Raw genomic sequence first — 21,768 nt, 5'->3', positions numbered from 1 at the left:
GTCATGGCGGCGGCCCTGAGGCTTGTGACCTTCCTCCTCTTCCTCCTGCTGCCGCTCCGGCCAGCAGAGCCGAGCGCCGAGCCCGACCCCGAGGTCAGCGCGGCGGGTCCCGCGGCGCCACCGGAGACCCGCGCTGCCGCCCGGGCGCGGAGCCGCAGCGGGCCGGCCCCGGTCACGGACGGTGGGTGCCGGGTGGGGCGGGGTCTGCCTCTCTTCCCGGGCCAAGACAAGCCCCGCTCACGGCCTCTCTCGGGCTTTCAGTTGTCGCTGGGCCCTTAGACCCCCTCCGGCTCCCATTACAGCCGCCCGAGGCTGGGACAAGCCTGTGCGGCAGCAGCTCTGATATTCCCTGCGGCTCCCGGAGATTTACCAGGGCTGTGCTGCAGCGCTGCTTTGAGCACCCCACTTCAGCCAAGGCTCGCCTCCTCAGAAAGGCAGGCTCAGCAAGCCTCTACACGGCCTTGGGGTACTGGGCAAACTGATCCTAGTATGCACAGTCCTGTGAGTTGGCACTGATGGAGTGCAAGCTCTCCTGGCCACCCAGCACCCAGTTCTGAGCCCATAGAGCAGAGCCTGGCCTTGCAGGGGAGACCCAGGCTCACCCTATATGTGCTTGGAGATATCAACATACGCACTGAGCTGGTTGTGCACACAGTTTCCCCTAAGACTCCAAATTCAGCCCCAGATACCCCATATATCTGTGGATATATAGCGGTGCTGTGGCAATATAGATCACAAATTTTTGTTAATGTGCTATCAGAAGGTGTTTTCCACTGTCTTCTAATTGGCAGGTGTACTTTTATTTAACCTTTGATTTCCCAGTGTTGTTGCCATTGGTTCCGCTTCCCTAGATTACTTGCCAAATTAAACATACTGTCCCAGTGCATGCCTCCTTGGGGAAAAGAAGCTTAAATGCCTTATCTCAGAGACATAACTGCGCAATCGAATCATCCATGTTTAAACTTCTGCTGTTTACAAGGTGAGCTAAGGATTCCAGTGCTAAACTCAACTGACAGAACAGTCAGAACTTCAGAGATTCCAGGAAATGCCTGGATACTGTTCAGACGGTCAGAGAGCATCCAGGAGACCATAGAGAAACGGACAACAGTCAAGATGAAATAAAAGAAGCAATAGTTACAAAAATGAGCATTCTTTGAATGTCTTGCCTATAGACTGCTGGTCTTAATTTTCTTCATTCTGTGCTATTCTTAAGTCTGGATTTATGATAGAACAGCAACTCTCAACATCGGTTCAGTAGAGTAATATCTGTTCTTTGAATTTATAAACTTGAAAACCTAAGAATGTTTTAAGTTGCCAAATACATTTTATCGAGACAGTTTACAGTGTTGCTAGCAATTACTTTCTGTGTTATTACAATATTTCACAGTATCTAAAGACAGAAAGAAAAAAAACAATTTCAAAGAAGTCAACTATAGTAATGCTGGCAGATCAGGAAAATACATTACTGGGCCCTGGGATATGCTCAGTACTTGTAAACATCTCACTGCTCTATCAAAATGTTTCTTTTTTTTTTTTCCCCCAATCAGCTGAAATGAACAGATGAGCATACCTTGTTTGTATGTCTTTTTTTCCCCGCTGCAGAGCTGAATACCTTTTCATACCTTCAGAATTTCTATTAACTCAAGTTGCTCTTTTGATTTCACAGGGAGCACACCATCATATTTTAGTATGCCCTTGGTTTTGTTATTGTGTTCCTAACAGATTTGCTAAGTAGCAGAAAAGATGGCTTTTTAAAATGACTTAAAACAACACTTGAATTTGGATGTAGACTTTTGACCATTGTCAAAAATCAGGCGAGGTGAAAAATGAAGGTGTTAGGGAACATGCTGTAATGTGTAAAGTTCCAATTCTAATTCTAATTTAAATCTCTCCTCCAGTTGCCAAGCTGTGTGTTTGTGATCTGTTGGTGGCACAGTGTGATGTAAATTGCTGCTGTGACCCTGATTGCAGTGCAGCCGATTTCAGTCTCTTCACTACATGTTCAGTTCCTATTGTCACGTAAGTGGATAAACAGTTATGTGAAATAAAAAAAAAATAATCTTGTTTTATTTGCTGCATGCATTTGTAAGGGCTGTATCCTCTCACCAATTCCAACCTCCCCTGCCATCCTAACTCCTGCCTGCCCTTTCACCAGTCCCTCCTGTGCTAAGCCTGCAAACTTTTGGAACAGACCAGCAAATTGGCCTCCCACCCTTTTCTCTTTCACTTATTCTCTCTTTTCTAAACTCACACTCCTTGCTTTTCTCCTGTTTCATTGTGCTACTGTCTATGGGCACTTGGGTGGTGATGCCTACTGTTGGGGGAAGAATAATGAATCTTTAGACTTTCATCAATAAAATGCAGTGTCTGGGAGTTAAGAAAGCTGATACCATGGGACCATCTGGCCACCTCTGTAGGTCATCAGCAATTTATCAGTAACCTCTTTCATTACGGTTTATGATATCAGCTGGAAACTTGATCAATTCGGGGCTTAATGAAGTAGCGTGAGCATTGTTCTGATCCTAGTTTTACAAGTCAGCATCCCAACCTGCTGCCTCACTGCCAGTCTGTCACTTTACAAACACTAAAATGTAACATTATATCAATAAAGTAATGCCCAATAGCTGTTTCATTGCTATTTACAGTTTATCTGAAAACACCTTCACCCAATTCCGTCTTTTCAAAAAGGAGTTAAGAAAGCTTACTTCAAAATCGTAATGTGAAAAAACTCTTGGTGACTTCTCAGAACACCAAGTACAGCTCTTCAGCCCACCTCCTGCATAAATTATGCCAATCTGAACACTGGGGTTTATTCTTGGTGCTTTGAAATTTGAATTAGCAGTCATCCCAGACTGTGGTTTCTTATTGTTCTTGCACACAATGACTACTGCTACCCATTTATAGATATTTTTATATATATCAGAAAGGTCTAATCAACGCCTTCTCCTGCATGACAGTTTAATTGTCTCAGGTGACTATTCTGTCTTTGTCAACTAGAAATGCATAAAATGAAGTTATGTTTCTTTCCCCAAGTTCTTTTGTGTAAAATGTTCCTTTTGCATGAAAATCCATGGGATTTTCAATGTCTGCAAGTTATGTGAATTTCATTATTTACACATCGAGATTTATATACATTTGCATATTTCTGTTAGTTACTGAAAAGGTTTGACTGATCACAAGCGAGAGGCTCTGTGGCCTCTGAAACAGAGGAGAAAGGGTGTTTGATTTATGATGTGACCTTACTAACAAATGGTTCACCTCATGGAAGAGTTTAACTCCGTGCTTAAAAAGTCATTTCACTTCTTCAGTATCTGCCCTTGACTGCTTTAACCCTGCCTAAGTACCGGTTTCCCAAGGATCATCATCTTGTATTTCTAGCATGTAGGACACACCAGTGCTCTGCAGGGTATGAACTGGCACATTTGCTGTGCAGCTACTGCAGTTCTGGGTTGTTGGTGATGAACCCGCAGCACATCTACAAACACTTTTCCTAGATTGGATGGGTTATTTTGCTGCCCTGTTTCTCACTGCCATTTTTTTTACGTGCATCTCAAGTAGGACTTTTTCTGCCTCCTCCTCCCTCCCAAGTGAATATTATTCTAATATTCACAAAACTGACCTTTTTTTCTGGCCCACATGCCATCACGTTACCCTAAAGGTCATACTTCCCACTTGTGTATTAATAAAAGTGCTTCTGAGCTGTGTATAGCCTGTGGTGCACCCTGCATCTGTGGTGTCTCACACCACCTGGATCCCATCCAACTTGTCATTTTAGCTCTAATATTATTACTGTCGGGCTCTTCCCTTCCCCCTGGTCTGTCTCTTACCTTTCTCCATGTTGCTGCTCACGCAGTTTCCTCTGCTAGGTTGGAGAATTCTTTTTGGAGAATTCTTTTTACTAAGCACACAGTATAAAACAATATAAGACTTCTAAGGAGGCACAAGTGCTATACAAATTGTGTTAAGAAGAGTAATCTCTTTAGTACTTTTTTTTGATGCTGCCTCAATACATGAAAAGAACTTTAAAATATGGTCAGTACCAACTTCTAGTGGATTATTGATTTTATTATTATTGTTTGTAGAGGTGACAACCGTCTTTGTAGTCAGAAAGCTGCTGTATATTCACTTGATGTTGAAGCAAATCCACCAGAAAGGATATTTAAATTAATTGACCAAGTCAATCCCAGTGTTTTCTGCATTCATGCTACAAACTGTAAGTAGAGTTGTTGCCGATATTAAGAATTGTGCTGTTATTTTTATAAGCTCTTTAGGTACCAGAAACAGACTAAAATTAAAAGAAACTAAACCTATCAGAAACCTGGGTATTCTCTATGCTCAGTCCTTGTGTTGTAATCCTTTCACTTGTGAAGCTATGGAGCTAAAACATCTCATACTCTTAACTCTTAGTCTTCTCTGTTAAAAAAAAACTTTTTAGGGTGGTGGGGATTTTTTTTGTAAATAATGCATCCTCTCCAATAAATCACATTAAAGTTGTCTCATGGGAAACTGACTCCTTCCTGATCTGTTACTGTAAGTATGTAGTAGGCACCATGGGTACAAATCCTTTATGGCCAGCTTTGAAATAACTTGCAGGGAAGTAAGAAGTGATCAGTGCTGTGTTTTCTTAATTTAATTAAGACTGTGCAGTAGTCATCTGCATACTTAGCATGGAAACTGTAGACACTAATTGGCATATCTTTATTTTGGAACACCTGATGCTGTTAGAAACTGTGGTTTTGAAAGTAAGGGACTTACCTCTTTCCTTAAGTTCAAGTTTGTGCTTTCACAAATCTGGGTAAAATGATGAATTAAGATACAGCCTAGGTTTTCTCTTAAAGAAAAGAGAAAGCTTTCCTTAAAAAAAAAAAAAAAATATATATATATATATAAATCGTTATTGGTATTTTTCTTTCACTGGGTTTTAGAAACTCCAGGAGGAAAAAATATTACTAAATAACTTTTCTGTATCTTTTATCCTAAAAGTTCTCATTCTTTAAATAATGTTTTGACAGATAAACAAGCACTCTCCTTCAGTTCCCCCGAAATGCCTACTTCTGAAAATTTTGATCAATTGCTTAAAGAGTTTGGAAGTGCTACTTTCAATGCTGAGCCTGACACCTGGAATATGAACGCAGATGCTCAAAATCCTCCTGATGCAAATGAAACATATAGATACAAGGTAAATAATTACAAGATTCAGTTAGTACTAGATTGCTCCATAAAAGAACAAGTGAACATTGTTTGCATCTCCTTCTAAAAATTGCAGTTCTAGAAAAGACAAACTTTATTTTAGTCTTTAAATATAGGAATGTAAAAAGTGTAGCATTTTTTGTCAGTTTACTTAAAAAGTCAACTAGATTTTTTAAGATCTGTGAAAAAATACGTAGGTGGTTTGCTATTGTAAACATAAAGCTGTTAGCAGTGGCTTAAGAATTGATGCATAAAGTAGTAAAAAGCATTGACAGATATAGTGGAAACAAGTACTTATTTTATTCAGATTTATTGTTAATATAAATGCTTTAAAACTTCCCATGGACTGAAACACACCTATATACTTGAATATGTTGTTTTATTTGGCAGTATGGTGTTCCTGTACAGACAGTGGATGCTTTTCTAAGGCTGCCTAGTCCTGTTGTCTCCTCTTGGTGCTCTGATGTGAATCCTGCAGGTTGGAAAACACATTTGAAATCCAGTTTATTTGCTTTAGAGTGTTCTGCTCTGACTTGAACTTGATCAGTCAGTAAATTGGCACACACAAAATATAAATTCAGATAAAGAGCCAGGAACAAATATTTTTCAAATAGCTTCTGTTTCTCTTGGGGTTTTTTTTAGACATCGATTGGAAGTTGCATTGCATCTATATTAAACATTCAAAATTAGATGGTGGTGAGGCACTGGAACAGGTTGCCCAGGGAAGTTGTGGATGCCCCATCCTTGGAAGTGTTCAAGGCCAGGCTGGATGGGGCTTTGAGCAACCTGCTCTAGTGAGAGGTGTCCCTGCCCATGGCAGGGGGGTTGGAACTAGATGATCTTTAAGGTCCTTTCCAACTGTAGCCATTCTATGATTCTATGGAAGTGTTCAAGATATGTAAATCCTTGAGAGTCTTGTTAATGGGTTGTTCATCCAACACCAAAACATCCCATTTGGCATAATTGGTTTAATAAAATAGTACAAGGGTGACACCATGAGTGGAGTGGGTATTACACAAAGCAAGACCTAACTGGGCAACTTTTGTAAGATGTCCCTCTGGTGTAATGAGGTTCCTTTCACAGCCTGAATGCAACTCAAGTCAGACTTGCAGGCTTGAGCTCTACATTTTAACCTTTCACACAGTTTCCTGAAAATCTGCAGAGGGGAAGGAGGGGGAAAAAAAAAAGAAAAAAAAAGAAGCCACAACCACAGCCAAACCCACACACCTGCATTTTCCAAACCCCAGTGTTATTATTAAATATGGTATCATAGCAATCATGATGATGACCACAGGAGAACTAAAGTCTCTTGTGAAAGAAAAAAATAATCTTATGAGATCTCAAAAATTAAGTCCTAAATCTTCTAGCTTTTATTCAGCTTCTATTGTTAAGAAGTATTTTGTGTCACAGCATTTCTGGAGAATCTAAGAAAATGTCATTCTTTATAGCTCACACCAAACCTTATCTGCAATAGAAATCATGTTCACTTTCATTATTGCTTACACTTGAAGTTTTTATATTGTTTTCGATTTCTGCTTTTCAGAATTACTCTTTCATTTCACTCAGTAATACTTTGTGACTTTTTTTTTTTTCCAGCATTTTTAGTAAACCAGGCTACAAAATGCACTAGGTCAGTAAGTGTGGAAAAATGTGGCAGCATTCAAGCTGTTAGTATGTTGTTCTACATCAACTCCAGCATTTTAGCAGTAAGTATGATTTGAAACAGTCATGTAGCTGATCGTTGATAGTACATATCTTTTTTTGTCTCCAGAATTAAGTAACTTCTGTTTACTAAAGGATATGGTTCTTTCTTTAGATTTTTAAATTGTGTTGGGGAAAAAAAGAAAGTCTCCCTGTGAAACAGACTTTTTTACAGAAAGCCTTTGGAAATGTTTTTACTTCAAGCTTCGGTAACAGAAGCATTTACTGTTCTCTGCTTAGCCAACAAAAATAACGGTCTTGAAGAGACAAGTTTATGTCACTGAGCTAACACTTACTGCAGTGGCAGCAGTTTTGTGCTTTTATGCATGTCTGAGCTTTTTCCAAGAAGCCTGTTACCAGACTGCATAATTCTAAGAAGTCTGGGCTTTAAAGAGGTGGTAAACCTTTGTACTTAAAGAGGAACCTGTAAAGTTTAATCCTCTGCAGATACACTTTTCTTACAAGCCTCAATTTTTAATAGTTATTGCATACACATGCGAAGCCTTCCTTATACTCCTCAGAGAACATGACCTTTTACCCCACTGAGAGCAAATTTTTTTTGTAACCAATCTACTATCAAGTCCAGTCTGTGGTTATTTTCAAAAGCTAAGCTTACTTTTTCATCTGTTTTTGAACTGGAAGATGACATCTTAGGTATAAATAAATGCCCTTTACAGATATTCAGGAAGACAAAGAAATCATGCATGCAAAATTGAAACTGAAATACTAATACCTTAACTTGATAGCTCCTTCCAGAAGCCAAAGGTCATCAAGAAACAGCATACTCTCCCCCATTAAAATGTTTTTAATTTATATAATTATTTAAATTAATTTAATTAGTACTCCATAGTGAGTCACTGCTTAAAGATCCCTTTCAGTCCCTCACAGATTCCAAAGCAGGGAAGCCCACTAAGTAGTTCACAGCCTCACAGGTGGAGTCATTCTCCTAATCATTGAGGACCTCATTGAAATCAGCAAAGGGTTGTTCACAAGTGTTAGCTTTTGATTGTCCCTTGGTGGAAGAGATGGGGAAAACTCTGTCTCAGAAGGGCTTTGAGAGTTTCCACGTGCACCCAAAATTAGAGTTTGTGGTGGCTGCAGAACCAGAAGAGAAGCATCCCTCAGGACAGGCTCCAAGCAGGTGAATGTTTTTGAATTAAAAGATTAGTTCCCCTTCCTCACTAGAACAGTACATAACAAGTTGCCCACGTGCCTCTTGCCAGTTACAACAGCCCAGCTTAGAGAGGTCAGATTTCTGTCCGAAGTCCATTGCATGTTCAGGAAGGCTTAGATGCAATGACTGGAGAAGGACGAATGGATGCTAGAGATGGTCTGTAGGAAGCTCCCTTTCCCAAAGGGAGCTGACGATGGGATATGACAATAGAAAAGTGACTTGGTATTGGGAACAGGGTGGTCACAGGGCAGAGCAGGGAGCCCTGCCAGTGCCAGCAGGTGGAGCTGCCTGCAAAGGAAATGGCAAAACACATCAACCCATCAAGGCTTGCTGGGATCGCTGGGTGAGAGGACTGGTACAGCAGTTCCTCCAGAAAAACCCCATCGTTATGAGTCCATACTCACTGCTGGGCTGGACAACTTGGGTGATATGAAGGTCTTGGTAATTGTTGCAGGTAATCTCTGCTCTCTACCCTGGCCTGTCCAGCAAACATAAGGGGAATTGGGGATGCTTGGAACCCTCTACCAAGATACTAACAATGTGATGCTTCATGCCATGGTTAGTGTGTACTCTGCAGCTTCCAAAGCAACGTGCTGCTGCCTGCCTAATCTTTACAAGCACAGTTATTTGTGCAACTCATTCTGGTGGCTGAGCTGTACCTCAGGCTGTTGATATAAATACGTGACAGCGTGGGACAGACTTTACCTGCATCACCTTCAGGTTTCCAGCTCAGAGGAATGTGTTCTGTGCCAGATGTTAGATGGGCAGGCTGGTCTCTGTATCCTGTCATAATCCTGCAGAACTTGCTTCATGGTCAGAGGTCAATTTTTGGTCCCTTCCCAAAGATGTGAATCAAAGACTCATTGGGAGTCCAAAAAAAGAAAACTTCTGAGAAAATGGTGCTCTGTGTGAGTATTTTGCAGACCTGATTGATGACCTTGGTCTGACATTTCTGCCTTTCCATGAAAATTTGGTGGAAATTTTCCAGTAAGGCAAGCGTGCATGCCCACATGCCATAAAACAAGAGAGATACTTGCTTCTGATTTCTTTGTTTAGAGACTGTGAAACTATGGACTCGGTACCATCAGAAAAGGACAACAAAAGCTCTTTGTTTCTTTGGGTACGAACAGCCTGGCGGGTTTCCTAAACTGGCAAGCTATGGAATAGTTACAAGTGATTTTGCAGAGATCTGCAGTAGGAACAGTGTTCTCTGACGCCCTCAATAGGTCGAACGCTATGGTGCACAATAACAGTCACGCCAAACCGAGGTGCCTTTTTCGGGCCACCTTTCTAATGCAAGTAAACTTTTCCAGTGTTTCCTTAGTTCTGATGTGCAAATAGAGTGTCCAAGGGAAACACTAGATACATCCACTACTTATTGAACTCACTGTATATTTATTGGGGGTGATGTCAAAGCCTGATGGAAAACTGATGGAAGTCACTAAGAAATTTTCTAGTTACTATCAGAGGAAGAAGAGGATGAGACTAAGAATTTTGCCTACAAGCCACAAAGAACAGCAGTTATTTCACACTGCCTGGACACTGTAATGTATTTCCAGTCACTGACACAACGTAGAAGTTATTGTAATGATAGAGAGTTAAATAGGCAAAGCTGTTAAGCCTTAACTGCTACTTGTAACAGGCCATACCTTTGCTGTTGTTTGAATTTGTTCTTTTATTCTTCCCTAGGTGCCCAAATCAAGTCAGATGGTAAGTCTCCTTCTAACTTAGTTGGAAGAGCTGGGGGAAAAATACTTAATTATAGTCAGTGGGAGTTTTTCACTGATTTCATCAGAACAGGGACCTCATCCTTAATCTGTACATTAAAAAATTTCTATCATTTGCTATCAGTAATGATATTTAGCAACACCAAGATAATACAATACCTGCAAATATTTAATCCTGATGCATTCCCCTCATATAAAACACTCTCTGTTTAAGTAACTCTCTCCAGTTAAAAATAGAATCTTTTGTTGAACTTCAGCAATACTTGTAACATGGCAGTTGTTCAGAGGATTATTGGCAGTTGCTTCTGTGAAACAGAACCTGGAAGGGCCATGAATATAATAATGCAGAAAAAGCCAAAAATAATTATACACAATATTCAGAAATGACAAGAATTTGTTTTTCAGGTTAATATTACTGTCCAGTCCGTAGTTGTCCAGTCTCTGAATGGAATGCGGACTTCACTTAACGGTAGTGATGTCCTCAGGCTCCCTATGATTTTGGATGAACTATGCGTAAATGTTGTTCTTGGGGTAGGTATGACAGTTCTTTTCCTCCTCACGTTTGATGGAAAGCATGTATGCAGCAAATCACATCTGATTCACAAATTGCAAAGTTGTGAGAAAGGCCTTGCACAGTTTCCAAATATTGTGACATCTCCAAAGCAAGTGTGACAGGAGAAACACTGACTTTGGGATAAAAGAGAGTATTTTGCAACCAAATAATAACTACATGCAATGTAACACAGAGACAGGATGAAATCCTTTTCTAGTATTACTGTGTATATATGACGTAACAGACAATAATGTGAGTTTAGAATCTACATTGTGCTTGGGAGAAGATGGCTTCAGGCACAGTGGTGGCAGAGACAGGGGAACATGCAGTGCACATCATCTCATCTTTTAATCTTAAGTAGCTGAACATTGGGCTTATGCTTCGAAGAGGTTTATCAAGAAGTCAGTTTTGAAGAGGCTCCAGCCTCTAGAGGATATAGTATCTCTCTGCCATGTAGCTGAGTGTTTCTTAAGCAAGGAAGAATTAAAACAATACTTACAGGGTTTTAAATTCCTTTTTTCTAGTTTCATACTCTTATGTATTTGTTCTAATTAATACCTAAACTGTTCAATTTTCAGGTGAGTTATCACATTACATACACAGACGCAGGAGAAATAATAGAAGCAGCTGCTTCTTTTGTCTTGGGGGCAATTAACAAAGAAGCACTTTCAATACAGCAGAGCTTTGAAATCAGCTTTACTCAGGTAACTGCTAGAGATGTTACGGATGACTTGTTGAAAGACATTTAATTACAAAACTTATTAAACTTGAATCAGAACAATTGTTAGCAGCAAGGTAAAATGTAACTTGCCCTGGATACACAAGTGAGGCAGCATTTCAGAACTGGGCAATAAAGGTCTCCAAAGTCTGTTTTTCACATTTAGAAGAGTCATCTTCTAATGACTCTCTATATCCAGTGAAAGCAAAGCCTGCCACAGTGTTAGAGAGCTGTTAAAATCTTACAAAGCAGTCTTACTACTACCATTGTTCAAGGCAGTTAATGATCCTAAAATAAGTGAAATATTTCTGTGTTTTCCAACCATTTCAGTACAGGATAAGAACTAATACTATACATTTGCATCACAGGTAAATACAAAGCCAGTTCCTCTCAGTGGTAATCCCGGTTATGTTGTTGGACTGCCTGTAAGAGCAGGATTCCGGCCACAAGGATATCCTTTCCCTGCTGAAATTTTGTTTGCAGCACTTGTTCTGGCCCACTTTCTAGCATGGACATCTATAAAATGTATCTGTTCTTTATCAAAAGTAAAAATGTGCTTCTTAGGTTATGTTTTAGAAGTAGTGAATGACTCAGTCCTGACTGCAATCTCCTGGGACGTTTTAGTGAGGTAGATTTACACCTTCCTTGTACACTCTTGTGCTTCTTCACAGTGTAAGGGGAATCTTGAGCTCTTAGAGAATTTTCAGATATATCTTAAGAATACGATCAAGGATTCTTTCTTCATGGTATACATCAAGTATTGAATTTCCCTTTAACCGTGTGTTACATCTGGCATCATTCAGAATACTAACAAATACGGTCAACTTACCATTCTGCAAAGTACATCCAACCAGGACTGTCTGGCAGCACAGGGAGCCAGAACCCCAATATTATTTGGTTATAACATGGTATCAGGCTGTAAGTTACGGTAAGAGGACATTTCTTTTTTTTTAATTTAGGGCTTTTTAACCTTATGACAACCCTTTCCATTAGGATCTGTTCAGGTCCTGGGACCTTTATACTGTTATAGGAGTATTAAATTACAAAAAAATGTCATTTAATGAACAATGGTCTTTCTCTTGAAAAGATTGTGTACGTTCACAAGTGGCACAGTGCATGAGAGCAAGGAGAAATTATTACTGTGACCAACCAATGGATTTTACTTTAACTAATCTTTTTTTTTTTTTTTCTGGAAGAATTACTGCAGCTGTGAAATGTCAACCTTTGGCTCAGACCCTTCTAGATTTACTGAAGGGACAAAGCTTTCCTGAATATGTGGCCTCATTTGGAAATTCCCAAGCCCACGACGTGCTTGACTGGGTGCCGATAACTCACCTCCACACCTCAGAACAGGTGAAAGTTACACCACTGCCACAACCCCCTTCACCCTTACTGTCCTCTCTGTACCTGTACGTGGCATCAGCTTGGTTTTCTCACACCTATGGGGAAAAAAATTGCAGAAACAAACTGGAAGAAAGTCCTCCTGGAATATTCACAAATGAGGAGTTTCACTCTTGCTGTAGAAGACAGGGTTTACTTTTAATCAAGCTGGTATCCAGGCACCTCAATTAGGGATGAGGACAACGTGTTAGGTTCAAAATGAGTTCTAGCCACAGTTTCGAGTCTTGCTCTTCAGGTGGGATGAAGCACAAGAGGTAAGGTTGAAAGAGTGAGGTAACAGAATCAGTGTTGCTCCTTGGTGCTCTTACACCAGGTTAGAGTAAGATAGCAAGATTCCCTTAAAGCACAGGAACAGTATACTCGAGTGACCCAAACACTACATTTGTTCTTAATGTCTGCTGTACTAGCCCTTTTCCTCCCAGAGCAGCGCAGTCCCTGTGTTGGTGGTAGGCAGCGCTGCTTGGCACGTGCTGAATGACAGCAACCCCCTCAGTGACAGCTTGTATATAGATTTCTTTATGCTTTTGTAACTAAAGACTGAATGATTTCTGTAACCAGAAACTTGACAGTTCAAGAAGAAATACCCAAAAGTATTTTAAGATTGTAGGCTTCAAAATTCTGCCCTGGAAGAGTGAAAGATTTTCTACTGTCCCAGCAGTATTACTGAAATAAGTTTCTCCTACTAAAAAGAACCAGCTCAGCACTATCACTGAGAGCCAAAATCCTGCCTGAAGCGCAGGTAGGGAGTCGGTTTGTCACCTATGGAGAAACAGCAGGGACAGCCCTGAGCTAAGGCTGGAAGCGCCTGTACTGCCCACACAGGCAGCAGCCCGGGACACAGGCACAGCTGAATTGCTCTGGTAACCCCCTGGAGTAAGCTTTCTGCAGGCATTCTGCCAGTTTAATAAGATGAATAATTAATGTGGTTGCTTCTGTGCAAGTCAGACAATGAGAGAATTTATAACACTTTTCAGAGCTCATGCCAAATACCAGTATCACTTGAAATAGCAGTGAAGTGGACTAAATATGGATCCCTAGTCAATCCACAAGCCAGAATAGTCAACGTTACAGCAACGATCACTAGCACCACATTGAAGCAGGTACGTAATTAAATTATAGGATTTAAGATAAAAAGAATAGCTTGTTTTGCTTAGGTATCAGCTCTGTAACAGTGACGCAGTTAATCTCTTTATCTAAAGGTAGCACTTCATATTAGAGTATATTACACCCAACAGTTTCTGTTCCAACTCAAACACAACTGCAGGCTGCTTGCCAAAACACTCTTCCATAAAAATCTATACATCATTCACGAAAAGAAACATGGAAGTGTATAGGAAAAGAAACTTTTTACAAATAACAGCTGAAAATATAACCCAGTTCAAACAAAGTAGTCATACAAAGAGAAGACTGAAGCTAATGACCGTTTGTATTTTCATTGCAGCTTCCCTCAGGAAGGGAAAGGACTATTCCTATAACAAGTTCTGTTGTTTTCACTGATATTTCTTCACCTGCAGAGCCAGGCTATAAAGCTTGGCCCACCATTAATGCCAAGTTACCCTTTGATTTTTTCTTTCCATTTGTTTAAGGTAAGCGTGCATCAAAAGACCCAAACAAACTGTATTTCTGCTCTTTCTGCTTTTTAGTCCATTTCCTAAAGAAGCGAGGTTTATGCAGTCACTGTGATGGGCCATCAGTTTCTTACAAATTGTAGACACACTGGGTTAAAATTGGCCAAGAGAAAAAGGGTGAGCCCTTGTGAGAGTTCTCAGAAGCTTTAGGGCAAAAAACCCCTCCACATTAAGTAGAATGCTCCCAATTATACCTCTGCCGAGAGGGGAAAAAAAGGTTGCAGTATGAATTGATGGTGGCTCTGGTTGGCGTGTCAGCACATGTGCAGCCACCAGCACCTCGGGTGCTCTGAGGCAGCGTGGAGGCGGGAGGGGAAGGGAGGAGCGCAGGGACACAGTACGGCTTCAGTATTCTGTGAAGAGCAGAGCTAAATTGTTAATTAAAGTAATCATGTGCTATTAGATAAGGCCTCTGCTTTATCTATTTTTATAGATGAATAAGCCACGTATTTCTAGCTATTTTTCCCCAAACCACTAATTAATTACCTTTCTTTAAAAGTCTGAACAGTTAAGTGATGCTTTCAGAAAAGCTCAGTGACCCTTCCAGCTGACTCTGGCTGAAATCAGTTGGAGACGCCTGCTACAGTCAACACCTTTCCAAATTCCCACTTACTGAATCTTACTTTTCAACTATAAAATAGTCTCACCACAGGGACCTTCTAGTACCGGACGAAGTTCACGTTGTGTTCAAACACCAGCCTGGTCCTTTAGAATATGCTTCTGGAGTCTAACTGTTCCCAGCAGTCCACGTACCTACATCTGTTCTTACGTATTCTAATTCTTTTTAATGTGTTGATTTATGAGCTGCGGAAGCAGAAGGAACTTTGTAGCCCAGCAGGCAGCAAACGAACACTTCAAATGGAAGAAGAGATGAGAGAACGCAGCATCAGAACCCAAATCTGCTGTTGAGAACCAGGCATTGTTTGACGTAAGGTGGCACGTGTTTGCCTCTGTTGTGGGGCTGATTTGATTGTCCACTAAAGGAGTGGTATGTTGGTATTTTTTAAATGAACGTTATATAAATAACAAAGCGGCACAAGCAGCAACAGAAATGAGGAAACTACCAACAACATGAAAAGAATGGTTGGCAAAGAAGAGATGTACTAATGAAGAATGGTCAGCTTGAAGTGACCTTTTCAGCTTGGATTCTTATCATCTGTACTGCAAATTTCTACAAGGTATAGCAAAAAAAGAACATTATCACAGAAAAATTCGATTATTTAAAATAAGTGGTACTTTTGTGGATGTATGGCTTATAAAGATGTGTTTTTATTAAATTATTTTGCAGTTTTGACTGTACAACTGTACAAGAAAGGTCTTACGAAATCACTGTTTACAGGGAGGACGCCTGATTAAATTTCCAGCAAAACTATTTTTGTGATCCCGAGATCTAATCAAAGAGTGGTCAAATAGAAAATGTTTACAGACAACACTATACAAGAGAAAGCAAAGAGACAGGAAAGCCTTTCAGGTCCAACGGGAAGATACCGACACCGCACTCTCCAGGGCAGACCTCCCCACCTCAGAAAACCAGCCTCCTAAATTTGCTCGCTGAGGAGTCCGTGCTGTTTTAGTATCTTGTTCAGCCTCTCGATTTCTTGCTCCTGTTGGAGACCAAAGTGAAATCGTTAATACAGCTCTCACACTTCGGCAGTGGGAAGATCTGCGGGAACCTGGGAAACTCTTTTAAGGTATCTCAGTGCAGTAAAACAGGACAACCTGGCTAACGTAAGTAGGACAGAGGTAGCCATCGGTGCTTTGCAGCCAGGGAAGGACAGGCAGGACAAGGCAGGGCTGTGGTTCACCCCACAATGTTCTGATGAGGAAACTAAGCTGACAGCGGTAACCTTGCAAAAGGATCCCAGGCCAGCTCGTCCTGGGGAGCAGCCAGCGGGTAAACCTTGTTTAAATTAAAAGTGTTTTCTTACCTTCTCTACACAGCTGTGTTCCAGTTGTTCGACCTTTGTTGCAAGTTTCAGGTTTGCTTGCTTTAGCTTGGACACTTGTTGTTCAGAGCGAGTCTTTACGGATAAAATTATTCCTGTGAAACAATTCACAGTGGGTTGGTTTTACAACGTATAACAGCCACGAGCAGGAGGTTAACAGTACACAGGGTCTGTGCTCAAGGAGTTAAACGTGTTCCTCTCCAGCTCGGGTTCTGTCATCTTCAAACCACCCTTCCCAAGTGCTTTTCTTAATGAGGAGGGTTTTAAATTAGCCACCCCGGGGATTCAGATACCGATACTCTGCTGGGAAGAGGCAGTCTGGCCTCCGAGCTGAATTAATCAGTCAGACTGTCATTCAAATCCTGAATTTGAATTTGTTCCCTTGGCAGAGCCTGGGGGGAATGTAACTGGCAGCTTTGTTGTCACGAGGGGCTGCCTTTTAGCCGGTTTCATGGCATCGGGAGCCTTGCTTTAACAGCAGTAGACAGCACAGCCTGAGTCAGGGGGCTCGTGCTGGCCCAGGAGACAGTCGCTCCTGATGGGTGTAACAGGACATGGCACATCGTCAGGTCCTTTGGGTTGTGGCTTCACCTTGCACGGCTGCGTCAGGGCACATAGTTTCTCATTACAGCGGAGGTGTCTCTTCTCTAATGAAATATTGTTAGGTTATTACATGCGAACTCAGCCCCCACAGCAAAGGCATGTTCTTCCCACCCTTTTGCAAGGGGGGGGGGGGGGGAAAAAGCAGCTAAATAGCTTGGTAAGAGCATCAAGAACATCACGTTCTTTCTACCCAACAGAGCTCTCCTCCGGCTGTTGACAGAACAATGTGCACGGAGGCAGGCACCGATGCGTGCCCGCGTTTCTAGTGCTACAGGCAGCAGGCCTGGGGTTTGTCTTCAGAGACATGAACCCCCAAAGCCACGACACTGCTTATTTGCATCGATAACATCAAACAGTCCCCACCTGCTTGTAACCCAGTCCCTATCAGTCAGCAGCGACCGGAGGCAGCGAACCGTGCCTGGGCTCAGACACACAACACCCGAAGCTTGGGGCTGATTTTCTGTGTCCCCTTTGTCACTCCATGTGGGCAGGGGCACGGTGAGAAGCTGGTGGGGGGAACCAGGAGCACCCAAGGATAAGGAGATTTGGCTTGTTTTTCTGCTGTAAAACGGTGTGTTAAGAGACACTGAGGTTCCTGTGGCTCACCCAGCTGCACACAAACCTGGTTTCTCTCCAATTTTCACTCCAAACTAAAAAGAGCTACAAGCTGCTCTCACACCTTCCCTCGAACTGGCCGGTGCCACCGATCAGGCACATTGTCCCCATCTAAACGGCAGCAGGGGGGCTGCAGGTGATGGACGTGGCCTGAACCATCCTTTCCTTTTATTCCAACTAAAGACTTACAGCCGCATGGAGTAGAGAGCACTCACCAAAACGCGCTCGTAGGCACAGGGCAGCATTGGGCTGAGGTTTCACGCAGGAATTGAGGATTATCCCATTCCTACACTTTTTGAATCCCAAAATCCTTTCCCAGAGAAGGAAGAAAATGTTTCTAGCTACAGTTGTTTCCGAAGTGTCTGAATTTACATCTATTTGGAACAATTTACAACTGAGTCAGTACAATCTGATTTGGGGACACTTGTATTCCTCTTTTAACAGTGAGCCCTTTGCATCCGAGCAAGAAAGATTGAGAGTGGGATCAGGACGTTCCCTGCAGCGTCCCTGGAGGGGGTGACAGAGTCGCAGCAGAACATCAGAGCGGTAAAACCCACTCTGCTACAGAAGCGGAATCAGAAGGGCAGGGTTTCACCCTGCTCCCCTGCTAAACTGTTGCCAAAAGGATCCTGCGATGCAAAGTTAAGCCACGAGCCGTTCCCTCCCAGGAGGGAAGGGATGCAGGAACAGAGATTACAGGTTGTTTTCAGGGGAACGTGGCTGATGCTGCCATGATGGAGCTGGGCATCTCCACTAGCCTGGGCCAGCCGCCGTGCCCCCGTCACTGAGGCTTCGCACCAACACAAGCAGCAGATTGTGGCTGCTCCAACGAAATTACAGCCTAATTAAGGCCACACTCCGGCAACGAAAACCACACGGGCGAAACTCTGAGTTCGCTGGGAGAGCAAGACCCTGGGGTTTCGCGGATGGCTTTGAGAAGGGAACGAAGATGCAACCCCAGATGATTCAGGAAAGGTCGGCAAATCCAGCCCACGCAGCAAGGGAAGCTCCCCACCGGCAGCAGACACCTACCGTTGATGATCCTGGCCACACGCCACAGCCGCAGCAGAATCAGCAGCCCCACAGCTTCAAACTCATGCTCCCGGAAGATGAGGACGACGTCGAGGATGAATGACACGATGACGACGATCCCGTCCAGCACTTCGAACTTGTGGTGGAAGAACTCCCGGCGGTAGACAAAGACTTTAAACCCCACCTCGACCAGGAAGATGGTTAAAATGGAAAGGGAGAGGTAGTGGAAGACCTGGGAAAAGATAGCATTGAGTTTAGGGCCAGGAACCCCTCCTGTGTGTGTGGAAGCAGGGCAGGCTGCAAAACCTCCACCACTCAAGGGCATGTCTGATCTGACTCTACAAGGAGGAGGGCTGGGGACTTCTCTTCTGCTCTAAAGGACAACCAGAGCGAGCATGTGGCAGCCAGTGGCTTTGCGTAAGCCGGACCAGGAGGTGTGAAGACACCTGGGAGAAGGTTAGCGAGAGCGATTCAGCTCTGCCGCAGCCCAAGGAAACACGAAGCTGCTGCACAGACCGACGTGAGCCCAGCCAGGCTGGTCCCACACACTGCAGCACACTGTCACTGCACGCTCCCACACACTGTCACACGAGTCCCTGCAAGACCTTTGTCCGTGTGCCTGCAACTGCCGGCTCAGCAAAGCTGAAGGTCCAGGTCCTGCCAGTCCAGTCATCCTACCTGGTGGGCTTTGAACGACCAAAGAGAGGGAAACTGTGGTTCACATTGACATTTCCCTGCATTTTACCTTTGGGGTTATATTGTATTTGTCCGGGTGGATGATTTTCAAGTCCATAAGCAATTCCCCGAGGACCAACAAGGCATCCAAGATGACCAAGCAGACAACCAGGATCTGTCAGAGGAAAAGAACCGATGTGAACCCCTTCCCAGCATGGACAGATCGGCAAGAGGAGCCGACACAGCCTTCAGCTAACCATGCCCCAACATCTCTAATTTGGCTGGTTTTATTTCATGGAGCTTTCTGTTGCTCCCACCCAGGACTCCCACCCCCGCAGCCCCTGGTCACTGGGTTATTCCTGCAAAGTTTCACCCCTACGAAACCTCTTGGCTCCCCACCAAAGCCAGCTGTTTCCCACCACTTGGCGTGGTGGGTCTTGAGGAGCTCGAGCCGGGGAGAGCACGTGCCTCCACCCGCACGGTGACGAGCGTGCACTGAGGCTTGTCGCCGCTCAGGAAACATCTGCGTCTGCTGCAGAGCGGCTCGTTTCCGACTGGACGGCCCAGCTCGGAGACAGCAGCCGCTCTCACAGGACCCGTGAGCGCTCACAAGCTCAGGGCTGGTCCCAGCTCACTGCTCTGCGCTCCATCCCACATCAGCTCTGCTGTCACAGAGCCCTTGGCCAAGTCTCGCCCTCGTTTCCCTTCGGCCTGGTTTTATTCTGCCTCACCTGAAACCTGTGGGAGGTGAAGAGCTTTTTCATCATGTCCTGGAAGGAGACACGGCTCCTGGTGGGCTCCAGCTTGATCTCCGAATCCGACTGCTTCTCCCCATTCTCCCCAGCCTCCTCCTCCTCCTCCCATTTCTGATAGTCATTGCTCCACTGCACGGGGTCATCGCCCACCACTGTGAAGTGCTTCAGGTACCTGGACATGGCTCTGGATCAAGCTGGCATCACCCTGCCAAGGTCTGAGGGACAAGAGCAGAGTGTCACCTTCTTGCTCGGGGCCGACTGAGGATGCCAAATTTCCCCCGTTCCACCACAGCAAGCGTGACAAGAGCATGACATTTCGTTCAGACGTGGCCGGCCGGGTGGTGTGAACAGGCCCTGCTGACGGGAAATTGCTTAATGGTGGTGCCGCTTGTTTTGCATCACCTCCCACGGCACGATGCAGAGCCCCTGCCACCCTCCCCGGTGCTGTTCGCGCCCCGTTGGGCTGCTCTACAGCGAGGAACTTCCTCGTGAGGTATTTCTAAACATCTCAAAACAATGCATCGATTACAGGAGAAAAAACGCCAGCCCTTATCTCACATCTCATGATGCAAGAGGAGGCAGCTGCCGATTTCCCCTTGGAAAGAGCCATTGTGTTTCCATTAGACACCGATCGATGGAGGTTATCGGTCAGAAGCTGGAAGCAGGCGATTTCCTCTCCATCGTTTGCTCTCTTGACCCCTACACGCCAGGACAGGCTGCTGTTAGCGTCGGGTCCCAGACGAACCCTCCACCGCGCTCCCGGAGCTGCCCTCGTCCCTTCAGGTGGCCGCAGTTGCAGCCCAGCGGCCCCTGGGCTAACCAGAGCCACCTCACCACCAAGCTGAAGAACAGCCACCGTTTCCCTTCATTAACATCAGGCACCACCACTGTGTCAGCCTTTGCAGGCAAAGTAAGCAGGCAATCCCCGCATTTCAGCCTGGCTGGAGGACAACGCTGCCCTCCTCCATCTCCTCTCCCTGCAACCTCCGGAGCTGACCTCGACCCCTGGCATCCCGGCTCCAGCCCGTTCCCGTGGGCACCCACCGAGGGGCAGGATCAACCCCAAACCCGCAGAAGATCCCGGCAGCGGGAAAGGCTCCATCTGCACCCGCTCTCGTGTTCCTGTCGCAGCCCCACCTGCACCCCACATCCTTCCTCTTTAGGCAACCCGGCAAGACTGCCTGGCCCACAAACCCTGCCGAAAACCGCTCCTGATGCTGGCAGACAACCACATCCCCAAGCCCTCCACGCATCCATCCTTGGCCAAAGCCAGACGGGGAGCTCGGCACAAGCTGCTCTTGCCCCCCTGGAGCCACCGTGGGTCTGCCCCTGCCCCCGGGCTGCTCTCCCTCCCCTCTGCTCCCTACAAGCAGAGATCCCGGGGGGCTATGGTGGGATCCGCTCACAGCGGCGGTGGCGTGTGAGCTCCAGGCCACTTCGTCACCCGCTGTAGGGGACAGAGATGGCCCCGCGCTGCCCCGCCGCAGCGGCACCTCCATTCCCAGACGCCGGGTGCCGAGCGGAGCCCACCGGGAGCTGCCCCGGGCGTCGAGCTCCCGGCGTCCGGCGGGACGGCCTCCGGGCTCGCTCGGGCCGCGGGGCCCGGAGCCCCCGCCGGCGGGTGGAGCGACCAGGACCGGGGCTATGACCGGGGATCCCCGACCTCCCCGCGGCCGCCGCGCCGGCCGGAGCCACCACGTCGGCTGCCGGAGCGGGACGGAGCCCCGGGCCCCGGCGGGACCCCCGAGGGGAAGGACGTGGCGAACCCGGGGGGGCCCCGCTGCAAACCCCCCCCCCCTCCCCAGGCAGACACTCACCCAGCCGAGCCTCGGCCCGCCCCCCCTCCCGCTCGGCCCCCGCTCCCCCCCGCTCCCCGGTACCGTCCGCGTCCCGGCTGCGCCCGCCGTCGCCTGCCCCGGCGCTGCGGGGCCTCTCCCGGCCCGGCCCCGCCTCCCCCCGCCGGGGGCGGCCCCGCTGCCCCGGCCCGGCCCCACCGCTCCCTCCCCACCGCGCCCGAAAGGCTCCAAGCGGCTCCCGGAGCCCCCGGGCC

At 45.3% G+C, this 21,768-nt stretch overlaps 2 protein-coding genes across 3 annotated transcripts; one reads left to right on the top strand and one right to left on the bottom strand.

Annotated features, from left to right (window-relative positions):
- Positions 1 to 3: 3 nt before the first annotated feature.
- On the top strand, positions 4 to 14,049 carry TCTN1 (tectonic family member 1). 2 transcript variants are annotated; one of them, XM_074159397.1, is made up of 14 exons: positions 4 to 181; positions 1,899 to 2,019; positions 4,083 to 4,213; positions 5,013 to 5,179; positions 5,581 to 5,668; positions 6,787 to 6,896; positions 9,755 to 9,775; positions 10,198 to 10,323; positions 10,924 to 11,049; positions 11,432 to 11,514; positions 11,851 to 11,991; positions 12,260 to 12,416; positions 13,439 to 13,564; positions 13,906 to 14,049. In XM_074159397.1, exons 1-14 carry the CDS (start codon positions 4 to 6, stop codon positions 14,047 to 14,049), a joined length of 1,719 nt encoding a protein of 572 aa, XP_074015498.1. The 2 variants fall into 2 exon arrangements, with proteins under 2 accessions (XP_074015498.1, XP_074015499.1); XM_074159398.1 differs by lacking the exon at positions 4 to 181 and adding an exon at positions 823 to 979.
- Positions 14,050 to 15,338: 1,289 nt separating this feature from the next.
- On the bottom strand, positions 15,339 to 21,671 carry HVCN1 (hydrogen voltage gated channel 1). Its single transcript, XM_074159396.1, has 6 exons — positions 21,599 to 21,671; positions 19,695 to 19,933; positions 19,034 to 19,138; positions 18,289 to 18,520; positions 16,021 to 16,133; positions 15,339 to 15,696 (listed from the first exon to the last, which is right to left on the bottom strand). Exons 2-6 carry the CDS (start codon positions 19,896 to 19,898, stop codon positions 15,631 to 15,633), a joined length of 720 nt encoding a protein of 239 aa, XP_074015497.1. The 5' UTR covers positions 19,899 to 19,933; positions 21,599 to 21,671; the 3' UTR covers positions 15,339 to 15,630.
- Between the last annotated feature and the right edge of the window lie 97 nt (positions 21,672 to 21,768).

Source organism: Numenius arquata, chromosome 16 (genome assembly GCF_964106895.1).
Source record: "Numenius arquata chromosome 16, bNumArq3.hap1.1, whole genome shotgun sequence".
NCBI lineage: Eukaryota > Metazoa > Chordata > Aves > Charadriiformes > Scolopacidae > Numenius > Numenius arquata.
The sequence above is the reverse complement of the archived record's forward strand: the minus strand, read 5'-3'. Positions and strand labels throughout refer to the sequence as shown.